Source organism: Lagopus muta, chromosome 1 (assembly GCF_023343835.1).
Source record: "Lagopus muta isolate bLagMut1 chromosome 1, bLagMut1 primary, whole genome shotgun sequence".
Lineage (NCBI taxonomy): Eukaryota > Metazoa > Chordata > Aves > Galliformes > Phasianidae > Lagopus > Lagopus muta.
In genome coordinates, this window is record NC_064433.1 from 112064807 (window position 1) to 112080038 (window position 15232).

The window sequence follows — 15232 nt, forward strand, 5'->3', positions numbered from 1 at the left end:
CCCTGGAACACAGAAATCCCAAATCAGTGACCTCGTTGTCTTCTTTACGTTGTAACTACAGACTTGTGTGCCCTGTGACGGGCGCTGCACACAAAGAAGATCGCGCTTGAACTCTGGTTTGCATGGGACGGCAGCAGCGAGCTGCCGAGCCACGCCGCCGCACCACCGCCGGCCGCTAGGAGGCGCTGCTCCCCACCCACCGCCGGCGGCTCCTCTCGTCGGCGCTCTCTATGGCCGTTGCCCGTGGCAGGACCTCTGTTTACTTCCGGCAGGCCGGAGCGGCTGCATGGGGCGCGGGGCCGAGAGCTGGCTTCGCGTTGCTATGGCCGATCCAGCGGAGGAGGAAGAGCTGCCGGTGCCCGGTGAGTCGAGGGATGGGCCTCTCCTCCCGCTGCTGCCGGCTGGGCGGGGGGACAGGGACACCTCCTTCGGCCGGTGCCCTTCCTGGCCGTCCCGCCTCCCTCCGGCCTGCCCGCCGTTTCGGCCGCGTGCTGCCGTCCTGTGAGGGGAGGACGCGGTAACGCTGCCGACGGGTGACGCTGGGGCTGCCTCGTTTCCTCGCCGGCGTGGAGCGGTGACTTGGTGTGGTGCGGACTGTTGCGTGCTCAGGTGCTGACCGTGGCCAGCTGGCAGGCTGCAGACTCAAAACTAAGTATCGTTCTTGTGAAGGCAGCCTGAGGGAGCCGGGCTCGTTCAGCCTGGAGAATCTGCAGGGAGACCTCATTGTGGCCTTCTGGTACTTGAGGGGAGCTTAGAGCTCGGTCTGAGGGTGACAGAACAAGGGATAATGGCTTTTAACTAAAAGCGGGGAGGTTTATGTTAGATACGAGGAAGAAATTGTTTTCCCAGAAGGCAGTGAGGTGCTGGCAGAGCTGCCTGGAGAAGCTGTGGTGCCCCATCCCTGGAGGCGCTCAAGCCTTCCAGGTTGTAGTGCAGGACCTGTTTGGTTGTTTCTATGATAGCCTTACGATCAAAGGCAGTTGAGACAACCAGTGTTCTGAAGGCTGATTTTCGGGGCCATTTTTAGAACATACATATCTTTTTGAGTGTGAGGAAAAGAGGTCAGTTCTTTGAGTTGCCACTTCTTTGCAGTGTGCGTCTCGCTCTAATTTGATTTGGGAAACTTGATTGAATTTAAGTATAAACATAAGTGATAATCTTTTGTCTCAGCTTGCTCGCAGGATGAGCTTTTTATTTTACTTTTTGGGGGTAGTTTTTCAAATTTCTTTTTCCTTTCTGTACCTAGTAGTTTTTCTTAGAGGGAAGTGAGAAAGTGCATTTACTTTCAAATGAATTTGTATGCCCTTAGAACACAATAACACCTGATATTTTAAGAAATTTGTGGGGGCTGGGAAGAATCAGAAGGACTGAAATGCGAGCATAAAAATCATGTAGCTATGGTGAAGCAGAACACTTCTGCCATTATTATTTTATTAAAAAGAAAAAGATAGGTTACTAAAACAACTGGATTAATAGGAAATTGCTATTTTAAAAGGTATGAGGTGAAATTTACTTTCATTAAAATCACCACTGGCTATCTGTGTTTTTAGAATCAGGGGCTGTTTTTACTTTTGGAAAAAGCAACTTTGCAGAAAACATTCCTAGCAAGTTCTGGTTCAAAAATGACAAGCCGGTCTCTATATCATGCGGAGATGAACACACTGCTGTTGTTACAGGTCAGTATTGGAAGTAGCGTATTTGATTATACATATAATACATATACAAATACATGTTTATACATTTGGACAGCTTGGAGAGCTACAGTATGTATTTGAATTCTGTGGTAATGTGTAAAATGGGGAGAGGAGACTGCTTATACTGGGGCTGTTGGATGCCTTTGTAGTTAATGTGAAGTCCAGGAGCTGTTGTGAGTGAATCTGTAATAATTGAATACAGCATCTTGGATTTAAAATAAGCATGACTTTGTTCGCCTTGAGTGTTTCCTGTAAATCAGATGGTGTCCAGTGAACAATCTTAAATGTACAGGTTTGTACTGTGGAAGTGAACAGTGTCTACTGAACTCAGTCATCAAGCTCACTAGGAATCTGCCTATAACAATCTATGAAGTTGTTTCTCTGAAAGGAAGTTCTAAATGACTGGTTTACTGTCAATTGAAAATAACCCTTGCAAAAATAACACAAAGAACTTCAGAAAATCCTACTAAAATAAGAAATAAATTGCAAAAGTATTCAGAGAAGCTCAAATGCAATACATTGAGCAGTCTTTCTGCGTGTTCCTTTTCATCTCTTTGAAATGCTGGAAGCAGTAGTCATTGAAGAGTTTGCTCCATTTGTTATATGAATGAGACTACTCTTTTGTGATGAAAACTTGTTAATTATATTGATAACTGACTTCTGGTAGATAATTAGACTTTATCTTGAAATTGCTGTGCATGCTTCCAGGAATTCCTTCTTGAAGTGGGTTTACTATTCATCAGTGCTGTGTGTTATATCCTAGGCGTTGCCCAGGATATATATATAAATAATTTCACAGAATCACAGAATCACAGAATCACCCGGGTTGGAAGGGACCCCAAGGATCATGTAGTTCCAACCCCCCTGCCTAGCAGGGCCACCAACATACATATTCAGATCAGGCTGCCCAGGACCCCGTCCAACCTGGCCTTAAACACGTCCAAGGACGGGGCATCCACAACCTCCCTGGGCAGCCCGTTCCAGGGCCTAACCACTCTCCTAGTAAAGAACTTCCCCCTAACATCTAACCTAAATCTTCCCTCCTTCAACTTAAAACCATTTCCCCTAGTCCTGCTGTTGTCAGCCCTTTTGAAGAGTTTACTCCCCTCCTGGGTGTAGGTTCCCTTCAGGTATTGATAGGCTGCAATGAGGTCACCCCGCAGCCTTCTCTTCTCCAGGCTGAACAAGCCCAACTCCCTCAGCCTGTCCTCATAGGGGAGGTGCTCCAGCCCCTTGATCATCTTAGTCGCCCTCCTCTGGACCCTTTCCAAAATCTCAATGTCTTTCTTGTACTGAGGGCTCCACACCTGGACACAGTACTCCAGATGGGGCCTCACAAGAGCCGTGTAGAGAGGGACAATCACCTTCCTGTCCCTGCTGGCCACCCCTCTCCTGATGGAGCCCAGGATCCCATTTGCCTTTTGAGCTGCCAGAGCGCACTGCTGGCTCATATTCAGTCTCTCGTCCATCAGGACCCCCAGGTCCTTCTCTGCCGAGCTGCTCTCAAGGACCACTCCTCCCAGCCTGTACAGGTGCCTGGGGTTCTTCCGGCCCAAATGCAAAACCTTGCACTTTGCCGTGTTGAACCTCATCAGGTTCACCCGAGCCCAGCCCTCCAGCCTGTCGAGGTCCCTCTGAATGGCATCCCTTCCTTCCACCGTATCAACCGCACCACTCAGCTTGGTGTCGTCAGCAAACTTGCTGAGGGTGCACTCGATTCCCTCATCGATGTCATTAATAAAGATGTTAAAGAGCACCGGTCCCAAGACAGACCCTTGGGGGACACCACTTGTTACCGGCCTCCACCTGGACATAGAGCCATTGACCACCACCCTCTGTCTGCGGCCTTTCAACCAATTGCTTATCCATCGGGTCGTCCACCCATCAAATCCACTTCCCTCCAATTTGGAGATGAGGATGTGGTGGGGGACCATGTCAAAGGCCTTGCTCAGGTCCAGGTAAATGACATCGGTCGCCTTCCCTTCGTCCACCAATGCCGTCACTCCATCATAGAAGGCCACAAGATTAGTTAGGCATGACCTTCCTTTGGTGAAGCCGTGCTGGCTGTCTCGGATCACATGCTCATTCTTTATGTGACCGAGCATGTTGTCCAGGAGGATCTGTTCCATGATCTTCCCAGGCACGGAGGTGAGACTCACCGGCCTGTAGTTCCCCGGGTCCTCCCTGCTCCCCTTCTTGTATATGGGAGTGACGTGACCCTTCCTCCAGTCGTCCGGGACCTCACCTGACAGCCACGACTTCTCAAATATGATGGAGAGCGGCTCGGCAACCACCTCAGCCAGCTCCTTCAGGACCCTGGGATGCACGCCATCCGGCCCCATAGACTTGTATTCATTCAGTCTAAGGAGGCACTCTTGGACTTGCTCTGCCCTTACAGTGGGGAGGGATTTATCTCCTCGGTCCCCACATAGAGGTTTGGGGATGCAGGGTTCAGGGACGTGAAAAAGACTAGAATCCTGGCCACCAGTGAAGACCGAGGTGAAGAACTCATTCAGCACCTCGGCTTTCTCTTCATCTGTTGAAGCCAGTTCTCCTTTTAAATTTACCAAAGTAGGTACGCCCAATTTCTTATATATGAATTTCTTATATATGTAAGTAATTTCTTATATATATAAATAATTTCTTGAGGTTTTCTTGCCGTGTCCCCAAGTAGAGTTGAAAATGCTGGATTTTCTACAATGAATAATTCCAAGCATGATAAAAAAATACAGATTTCATGGACTGCAGTGCAATTTGAACTGAAATTATACAATGAATTTTTCAAGCCTAACTTCACAGGATGCATGAATAAATTGTGTTTTGAACAAAACTTCACACTTCTTTTTGGATTGAACCTATTCCGTTAAGTTGCCTGTTGCATAAAATTAATCAGAACGTAACCTGGGGAGCTGGAAATTTTCCTTTTTTTTTTTTCTTCTTTTTTCAAGTATCCTTTCATATGCCCACACCAGTATGTGCTCAGTTCAGACTGGTCAATTGAAATGGCCCCCTTAAATTCTCCCAGCATACACTCTTGCCAGCTCTGTTAGCCCAAACAGCAACAATCCTCTAATTCCCGTGTCCCTGTAAATGACTGCTGCAGTAAAGCTTTAGAAGGAGTCAAGTTGCATAGGGTTGCATGCAGCACCGTTTCTCTGCTAACTCTTATTTGTTCTCCCCAGTATTTCAGTGTATTCTTCAGATGTTAAAAATGTGGCTGTAGCAGCCCTTTGGTACTGTGGTATGCAGATAAATCGTGAGGGGTGCATCTAGATAATAAGTGCTTCATTTTCCCAGAGCGTTTGTGGAGAAGGAACTGCATAAGCATAAAATAAATAAAGAAATCCTCAATACCAAGTGTTTTTTTTGGAACATTGAGAGTAGAACGTAGAGGCAAAATTGAAGGTAAAATATTGTGCAAAACTGAACAAAATGAGAGGAACTGCACGAGTCATGCAAAATGATAAAGACGGAAGAGGGGACATCTATGACCCTCATTTGTTCTTCACAAGTATGCATGTGCACCACGCATTTCTGCTGTTAGATGGAGTTGGATGATAGAATGGAATAAAGCCTTTTGTGAATGTCATTGAACTGCAATAAGACCTGGAAATAAAGAGCTCCAGAGGTGCGTGGTGGTAATGAGTTTGCTGGAAGGATGCAGACTTTGGGAGAAACAAGGAGCTCCTTGAAATCCAGCTGAACCTGACTGGAAGAGAAAAGTATCTCAAGCAGGTGTGTATTAATGCCTACTTCATTTTAATTTCAGTCTTTATTTACCAGTGGCATTTCCCACACCATTTTATTCCTCTTCTGGAGGACATGGTGGGAACTGTGTATTTAGAGGACAGAGACTAAAACAATAGAAATGTGTCAGATGTACACTAACGTGTTATACTAACATGCCTCAGTGGTCATAAGTAAAACAGTCATGCAAGCTTATTCAAAACATTCCTTATAACTGGTTTGGGATGGGAAAGACAGCTGTATCTCGCACTTCATTGAAATGAAAATGAAGAAAATGTGCAAGAGGTAATATGCAGCATTCTGATAAAATATTCAGAACACTTCAAATACTTCTTTCATGTAATCCAACATCAGTATTCCCCCATTGACTTTTAGAAAGAAAAATGTAAACTTAAGCGTAAAAAAACCTCTACTGCTTGGCTTTTCATGACAGGAGTTACAGTCCAAAATAAGTTCTATTGACTCACTGTGGCTGTGTGTTGGAATAGTGAACCAGTGATCATATTTCTTGCCCCCATTCCTATATTCTTTGGCCTGAGAATACTGTTTACTTCCTGCATCTTTTGTAAGTGCAAGTTTTGGAAAGCAATTTATTGATCCTGTTGGGAGATAGTGTGAAGTAAGTGACGTTAATCATGTTTTTAAGAGTCTTCCTAATGTCATTTGATTAATAATTTTCTACAGACCTCTTAAAATTAATGCCTGTCTTATTGTTTATAGGCTTTGATTAGAGCATACGAAGCAGATCGCCCATGTTTGATCAAAGAGACCAGTTCTATTCACAAGGAGGAAATGGGGGAAGGTGCATCTTCTGGACTCAGAACTCTGGAGAGAGTTGAAGCTCCCAGTGCAAGAGAGCACAAGGAAAGAGATTCATGTGGACACAGAACGAGATAAGATGTGCATAGTTTCAAGTTATGTAAAGCACTAAATATTCAGCAATGTAGACCAAAGAGACGTTGGAGTCTCTCTGGGTCTTTAGATGCCAAACTCCATCTTCTCCCTACCTGCTGGCAAGCCATCAGAATATGGTTCAGAACCTTTTACAGTTAGCTGCAAGAGGAAAATGAAGAATATCACTACATGTTTGCATTAGTTTTTGGTGTGCATAGGAGCAAGCAACATACTGCACTGTTTTTGTTTGTATGATGCTAAATATCTGAAGCATGACTGTTCTTACCTCTCAGTAAAACTTTTGAGAATATTGTGACTTGTCTAAGAACACTGATATCATTCCCATTTTCATGAACTGTATTTGAATTGTATATGAATTCTTGTTTACTCGTGAAATAGCACAAATAAAAAAAAAACCCAACGTGTTGTTTGAAATTTTCTTCAGATAAAACTTCACAGTAGAATCTAGAAATAACTATTTGAAGTCGCTGTGTACTCTACCTGTTTCAGCTCTCTTGCACACTTATACCATGTAGAAACCCAGAGGGAAAATGCATGGAGTACAGATGATTTAAACAGATGGCTGTCTGCCATTATCATTGAGTATTTCAGCTTCCTCTGAATTCCTTAACTTTTAGCCTGGCTTCATGGACTGGAGCATCACGGGACAAATGGAGTTGTAAGCAATGATGGTTGTGATAGCAGCCACCATATGGGCTATTTACTAGTTAGGAGATGCTCTCTTTCTGAAGTCTCACAAAATTCTCTGTTCTGAAAGATGTAAGCATCTAGTGGCTTCTGTTAATACATCCAAATTAGTGTTGGCGAAACATCCACTGGTGATGTGCTTATGTCTACATGCTTTGGGGAGGTAGCCCAATCTTGCATCTGGGGAGGTGCAGACTAGTGTTAGGTGTATGTTTACATCACCAAAACAATCCCAGTAGTTTCTTTATATCTTGCTGCATCTGTTCTTTTCCCTAACTTACTGTACATGTCTTCTGCCCGCTATACCAGGTGGCCACAATCTGCACCAAAATGGATGCAAGAATCACAGACTCATGGAATGGCCTGTGTTGAAAAGGACCACAATGATTATCTAGTTTCAACCCCCCAGCTACACGCAGGGTCACCAACCACCAAACCAGGCTGTCCAGACAGAGTAATTTGAGTTTGTAAGGTTTTTAAATGATCCTTGCCTATTTGCTGCTAAAGTCGTTCACTTCAGTACGTCTGTGGTGATGACTGCAGATAACTCAGTACTCAGTTATGAAAATAGGGCATTTTGCAAAGCTCTGTAGTGTTTCTTGGCCTGCTGAGATTCCATCAAATGCTTGTTTTAAACCTGTTTTGCTATACAGGCCTAGAAACATTGCTTCATTATAGGTGTTTGGTAGGGTTTGTGTGTAGTGCCTATTAGTTTTTATTCACTGTCTGAATTGCCTACTTTTCAGTTTTCTTTTTTCTGTTACACTGCTGAGTGCTGAAAGCCTGAAATTATCAAAGGCTGTCACTCAGCTGGTAAAGAATATAACAAAATTCTGGTCGTCTGTTAAGCTTCTTGTCTTATAAAGCAGTGTTTGAGAACTAAAAGATTGCTATAAGAAACAGCAGATTATGGGATTAAAAGCGTGACCTGCTGGAATTCTGAATGAGTAAAAGAGAATGTGATTTAATTGAATTATGTCAACTTGATATTGTACTCCCACATGAGTTTACAGTGCTCGGCCTTTAAAATGTATGTAGTAGAGCTACAAAGATGCATATAACAGTGTAGGATGCCACTTGCTGATAAAAATTCTCCCCCTTAAGATGTGTTTTGCTTTCAGTGATATACCTCTGCATATGTTTTGGCATGGTTGCATTACCAAAATCAGGGTGGTGATATAAATGCTATTAGTGAAATGTGGTAAGAGTAGCCTTGACCTCAGGCTTTCCTCCATTTCAGCTTTACTGGAAAGACATAGTGTTGACATGTAATTGTCAAATCTAACAATTTGATTGAGATGTTAGGTAAGAGTTACTGTTGGATTTTTTTTTTTTTTTTAATTCCTATTTTTATTTTAAATTTGTGGTAATATTTGAGAAAACAAATGGATTTTTGTAACTATTCTTACTATGTTTTAAAAATCTCAAAATCATATTTTTAGGAGGAAGTTTTTCACCTAGAGGGTGGTGACGCACTGGAACAGGTTGCCCAAGGAGGCTGTGGATGCCCCATCCCTGGAGGCATTCAAGGCCAGGCTGGATGTGGCTCTGGGCAGCCTGGTCTGGTGGTTGGCGACCCTGCACATAGCAGGGGGGTTGAAACTAGGTGATCTTTTCAACCGAGGCCATTCTGTGACTCTATGATAGTTCAAAGTCTGTTTAAATCACATTCAGAACATTCACAAGGAGCCGATGCTAAGGAAGTACAGACTTCATATTTTGGTATTCTTGTGTGGAATTGCTATTATGCATTGTGATAACTGATGGCTAGGGTGACTGAAATTTTATTTACGTGACAACTCCATGATGGAATCTAACTCACAAATGCAGAGCATCAGCAAAAGTAGATGATCTTGTTTTAACAGTTATAAAGGGGATTTTGGTTTTGGATTATTTTTTTGACAAACCAGCTTCTGTTGTTGGAAGTGGGATTTTACTTTTGGATATGATGTTCGCAGTTTTACAGGAGCTATTAATTTAAAAAATGAAGTGATATGAATAAATTTAAGGTATTGTTAATAGTGTGATGTGACACTGATCTGCATGCCCAATGAGAAAACTTTTATCTGTTCATTTACCTTCCTCTTGGAAAAGTGAGTTATTCTGAATGAAAACAATTCACTGCTTGTGATGTCAAACCTCAAAATTCAAAATAATTCCAAGCATTATTCCTGTTGAAGATTTCTAATCTCATGTTTTCATATAGGCACACACAAAACTCCCTGACTGCATGGTGTTTTTACACATTCCTTCTTTATAGACAGAGTACCAGATTAATCCACGATGTGAGATGCAGAGAAGAAGCAAGGCTCTTGTCGTAGACATATTTGTCCAAGGGAAAACCCATCTAATTTGTGAACACATTTGAAAATTTATCATAAATTATGTTGTAAAGAACTGCAATTTGCAGGTCATTTTAAGACAGGACATTTAGCCATTAAATATTTTCTCCCAGAAGGCAGCAAAATAAGCTGAGAATCACAAATGTTTGTTTGTATTAATTAAATTGCTGCATTATTGATGTCTGTGTCTGAGGTAGAGGTGTGGGTGCTCAGTTAATGCACTGTTATTTTGTCAGTACGTCTATAGAGACTGCTAAGTCAGTCTGAGAGCACTCCTTTTTTATTTTCTGATGAGTGCTTTATCTGAGCAGTAGCTTAAGGAAAGGATGCTTGTTCTCCTCTTTTGTCATTTCTTCTGTGTACCTGTTTCTGACTAAGTACATCTACACGGCAGTACTTGCTGAAAAATCAGGTCATGCACATGGCATTGCCTACTTCTAAATCTTACATTAAAAAGTTTATAATAAATAGCATAATGTATGTATGAGCACCTCATCTTGTATGAGATATTCAAATGCTCATGGATTCTGACTGTGCCTTCTCTTGCAGGGAATGGTAAACTTTACATGTTTGGCAGTAACAACTGGGGCCAATTAGGACTAGGATCAAAGAATACTGTCCACAAACCAACATGTGTTAAAGGTTTGTTTAATTTCTTTTTTTGTCCTTTTTTGGTTTGTCGTTGTGAAAAAGTGCTTTATTTGCTGCTCCAAAATAACTGATTCCGATTTCTGTGTTCATCACGTGCAGCATATTACTGCTTAAACTCTTAAAGATAGTTTAAAAGGAAGCCCCACTGCTTTTCCATCAGTTCCAGGTTCTGGGTTGTTTTGTATCTGGGAGTCATTTCAACTATATAGCATCCAGTCTTTTTAGCTCTTTTTAGCAAGTCTGTGATTTGTCCAAGTGGTCATAAACGTAGATATGTTTGTATAAAGTATAAAAAAGCAGTAAAATAATGCCCATCTTCTTACTTACTTTGTAAAATATTTTCATTATATTGTTACCTTTTGAATCCTTCCTTGCCAGCTTTATCTTGTCAAGCAAAACTGAGTCAATATTTTTTCCTGCCTCCTTATGTATGTCCAATAATACCTGTCCCATTAACACACACCCCTTTTCATCAATTCATGCTTATCCTCATCCTTTCTCTTAGAGGATCAGCCTGTTAGCTTATTGTTTAAAAATGAATTCACTGTGTTTGTTCAAACTTTTCTTCTTGATTTATTTTATTTTACTGTTCTTTATCTGCTTCTCTATTTCAGTTCAGAGGGAGAATGAAAATTCTCTCAGGTTCACATCTTCTGTCAGCCATATGAGAGACTGATTCTTACTTTGGCTCAAATGGATTGGGTGTCAAGTTTTGTTTTACTGCCAGGTTGCAACAGACAATAGAAGACAGAGAGAAGATGGCAGCAATTCAGAACAGTCCTGGCTTCCACTGAAAAAAAGTCACAAGGGGGCTATCTTTCTTTTCCTGGCAGTAGGCAGCAGAAGAGTGTTCTGGAGCTTTTCTCACTAGCTTTCAGGCGTTAGTTAGCTTTGGGAATGGAGTTGCGAATGCAACATTTCCATTTCTGCTCCAGCTGTAATAATTGTGGCTGCTCATTTTCTGACAAAATCATTCTGGGACTTAACTGAAGACTAATGAAATTGGTTATGAAAAACTGCCAGCTATATATATGATTGATTAGCCTAAGTGGGAGCAAGGTTAGGGAGCACAAGCTTCTAGTGAGCTGATCAAGATTATTGCTGGGAAATGAAACAGCAAACTAATATTGTAAGAAGAAACCAAATATTGGAAATGTCATGATTCCTGCCTGCTGCTGAGGACAGGTGTCAGGATATGTAGGATTCTGAGTTTGGACAATTTCTATTTGTGTATTTTTGACATCAGAGACTTCATCTTTAAGCAAATAGATTTATGTAGTGGCTTGGTAGGAAAGAGAAAGGAATTTAATCTGAATGTTATGGTGCTGATGAAGATTGATTTGAAGGGACTGAAAAGGATTTTGTGAAAGGAATTACGTTGTTGTCTTTGTCAAGGACCAATGCAGTGAGCGGAAAAAAATTAAAAATATATTATGTAAACATAATGCTTTTTTAATAGCTTGAGTATTGTATATTGAAAATGGACATGGCTGAGTAAAGAAAAAATGTTGGCAAAGATTAAAAACGGAGAAGATGAAAAAGTCAGTGAGGTTATTTTTTCACTGTTTCTGAGCTGGAATGCACTTACCATGGGGTAAAGCCAACACTGTTCTCTGTTTCCACCAAAATAACTCTTGATGCATCCTCTTATGTACATTCCCAGTCTTTCATAGTGACTAGACTGCAGAGAATATTATGCATGGATGGATGGTAATTCAGCACCACTGAGGTGGGGTGATATATTCAAAACCTAGACATAGGACCGGCCTTAGGAGCTGTGAATTTAGTAATTCATAGAATGGCAGTGTAGAGCAAAAGTCTATCAAGAAAAGCTGTGCACAGTGAGGAAGGTATGGATGATAAGACAAAAAAAAAAAAAAAAAGGAAAAAAAAAGAAAAGAATGAGTTTATAGATATTAATTAGCGAGAGAAGCAAAAGTGTGAATTAAAAATGTTACTGTTAATGAAAATGGAAGAAAGCTCTAAGCATGCATTTTGTTCTGCAAATTGATGTATTCTTTGAGGCATAGCCTACTAATAGTAAATTTTGTGGAGTGTGGCATTGGAGTAAAGTAACCATCATCAAGTCACCAACCATCACCCTAACCCTAATCCTGGTTACTAAGTCATGTGCTAAGACCAAATGGCCAGCCAATCTTGTAGTCGTTCTGTTGGTAGCAGTATGAAAAACAATCAGTTTTCTCTAGAGCATTGAACATTGTGTTGTTGAGTAAGCTGTCAGCTTGTTTGTAACCTCCCTCCTCCTTCTGCTTTCATTCATAGCTTTAAAACCAGAAAAAACAAAACTTGCTGTTTGTGGAAGAAACCACACTTTAGTTTACACAGGTATGTAACAAATTATGTACATATTCAAGGTAGATTTTTTTCCTTATTTCAAATGCAAAAATTATATTGCTAACCCTAGAACTGCACATGAATGATAAAAAGGAGAAGAATATGCTGTTAAAATTTGTTGGTTTTTTTTAATATCCAGATCTTTGAATGCTTGAATTATTCTGCAACGCATTTCAAAAATCATGGTCTATAGGAATTCACTAGCTTTTATCTGTACTTTTATCTTTTTATCTGTATTTGAGGCATGGTTAACAATTACCAGTATTTCATGGAAGCACTCTGTGTGCATAGGAGTATTTTTATATATCTGTACTCAAATTTACCCTTGACAAGGAATGCATTCTTATGAGCATGGAGTTCTGTATTTAAGTAAAAGCAGTAGAACATTATATTTTAAAGCCTTCGAAGTATGTTGCATTTTATTTAGACATGACAATCTGCTATTTCATTGACAAGTCACTTTATTAAACTATAAATAAATAAATTGTAAATTTAAACAAAAAAATGTTTTGAGAGAGCAAATTATCATCACGACTCTAAAATTTATGTAATGGAATAGCCATCTTTGTTCTTACAGTGCTTTAGAGGTAATGTTATAAAGAGAGTTGTTGATTATTATGGGGTTTACATATGTGGATACCCAGAGCACAGTAAATAAGACTACTGGAATAAAACAGAACATTTTAATAGCAGTCGAATCTGCTAGAATGCACAGGGTAAATATTAGTCAATTTTAGTATACTCTCTAGCTGAGTAATTTGTGGCCATTTTTATATTAGGGACCATTTGTAAATTATATGTCAGTTTGTTATCACTTTTGTGTCTGGATTTATGTTATTTATTGACCTTGTGTTTTTCATCATAGACGATCGCTTTAAATGTGAAACACACTGAAATTAAAAATATAAATTTGGAAGTTCTTTTAGGTGAAAGGTATTAATCATCAACTTTAACTTCAATTGTAAGATTCTAAAGAAAAAGTAAGATCAAGCTAATTAAATTGAAAGTGATTTAAATATTAAAACGAGTAAAATATTTTTAATAAAAATGTAAGTAAAAATGTATTTCATTCCTGTTATTCAAAACTGTGAAGTTACACATCTCTTTAATTTTCTTGTCCATGTCATCAGTCTCCATTTTCCCCTCACTTTATTTTAAATTAAATAAATACTTAAAATTGTATTTATTTTTCAGATCAGACTCCAAAATGTTGGGAAGCACGCTCAGTCGATGGATTTGTAAGGCCTTTAGAGTGTTCTGATCTAAATGCCTGCAGGAAAGCCTCCCTGCTACTTACAGCAGGAACATTCAGTGTCAGCCCTGGACTATTTGAGAGCAATAGACCCATACTTTTCTGTAAAAAATTAAATGACTTGCTGCAATTTCTCTGACTTTTTGCTACCACTGAGCATATCCTCATTCTGTGTATTACGTGTGCTTTTCTGTATGCAGAAAACGGGAACGTGTATGCTGCTGGAGGTAATGGTGAAGGTCAGTTGGGATTAGGTGACACAGAGGAAAGGACCACATTTCATTTAATTAGTTTTTTTACCAACCAGCACAAGATCAAACAGCTCGCTGCTGGATCATACACCTCAGCAGCAGTAACTGGTAAGAGCAACAACTAAGAAAATCTGTTTATGCCTTCAAGCCTGGTGTTGCAGAGAAACATTTATTCTGGTTTCTGTCTGCGTGCATGTGTGTATTTTCTGTGCCTCCCTGTCTTCTTTCCCCACTAAGCCTTGAAACTTTTTTTACAGCCAATAGCATATGTCAGTACAATATGTTGAGGGGTTGCTTCTGAATAGCATCCTATGGTTTTTGTAGGTGTGCAGTGAGGTCTCAGTCTGTACTAGTTACTAAGAATCCATACAAAAGAAAGACGGTATAAATAGATTCAAAGTGGGAAAAACTTCAATTAATTTCAAGGAAAGCCAGCTAAAAAAAAGGAAACTGAGCTTCTCTAATTCCACTTCTTACTGCAATTATTTTGCTCTACTGATAGAGGCTACACAACTGTGTCATTACTAATTCTGAGAGCTGCCTGAGCAGTGTCTTCAATGGCAAAATTACATGGTGATGACTTGATGCAGTCTACACAATTAGAATACATTTGGCTGTTGTATGTGTTTATTAACCTGTAATTTCTCCAGTCCTGTTAACAGGAATTGTTTCTGTATATGTTTAGGATAAGTTATTGGGGCTGTGATTTCAGAATGTGACAAAGCATCAATGTATAAAAAAGATATACTTTGCTTGCTCCTCTTTTTTGTATTTTTTGTGACAATTAGCATCCTCATAAGATCTGTAAATGAACTTTGAATGAGTGTGGTTCCAACCGACATCTCAGTAACATTGTATATGGTAGTTCTTTAGTCACAGCCTATGTCCCACCAATAAGAAATAAGCCAAGGCCTTACCTCTTCTAGAAAATCTTAAGATTTTTCATATTGTTCACTACTTTTTTTGTGGTTCTTGCTGATGCCTTTGGTCTTTGTGTCAGCAGAGGCTGGTCTTAATATCTTGGAACAGCTGATAGTTTAAGGAAAACAAAATAAAGCTGGCCAATATAATAGCCTCTGAAAAGAACCATAAGATAATGAAAAAATGAGATATGTACCAAAGTCAGAACAAAGTATAAGTTTGGAAGAACAAAAAGTAGTGAGGTGCTACCAGAAATGACACTAAGTCTTCAATTCACTGTTTTAATGCTGGCATCTGGCAACTGAGTTGTCTTATGTTCTCATTTTTCCTCTTTTTGAAGGAAATTTTGTATGTAGTTTTTACTTTTGCTATTTATTGTGTAAGAGGATTTGATCACTTCTGAGTCACTTTTGAAAA

At 40.1% G+C, this 15232-nt stretch overlaps 1 protein-coding gene across 1 annotated transcript in view; it reads left to right on the top strand.

The window, feature by feature from the left end:
- The first annotated feature begins 232 nt into the window (after nucleotides 1–232).
- The window catches only part of RPGR (retinitis pigmentosa GTPase regulator), a 44863-nt gene continuing 29863 nt past the window's right edge, over nucleotides 233–15232 (top strand). Inside the window, 5 exon segments of the mRNA XM_048933917.1 lie at nucleotides 233–362; nucleotides 1551–1676; nucleotides 9935–10027; nucleotides 12320–12382; nucleotides 13844–14002. Coding sequence (XP_048789874.1) covers nucleotides 287–362; nucleotides 1551–1676; nucleotides 9935–10027; nucleotides 12320–12382; nucleotides 13844–14002 — 517 coding nt within the window. The 5' untranslated portion in view covers nucleotides 233–286.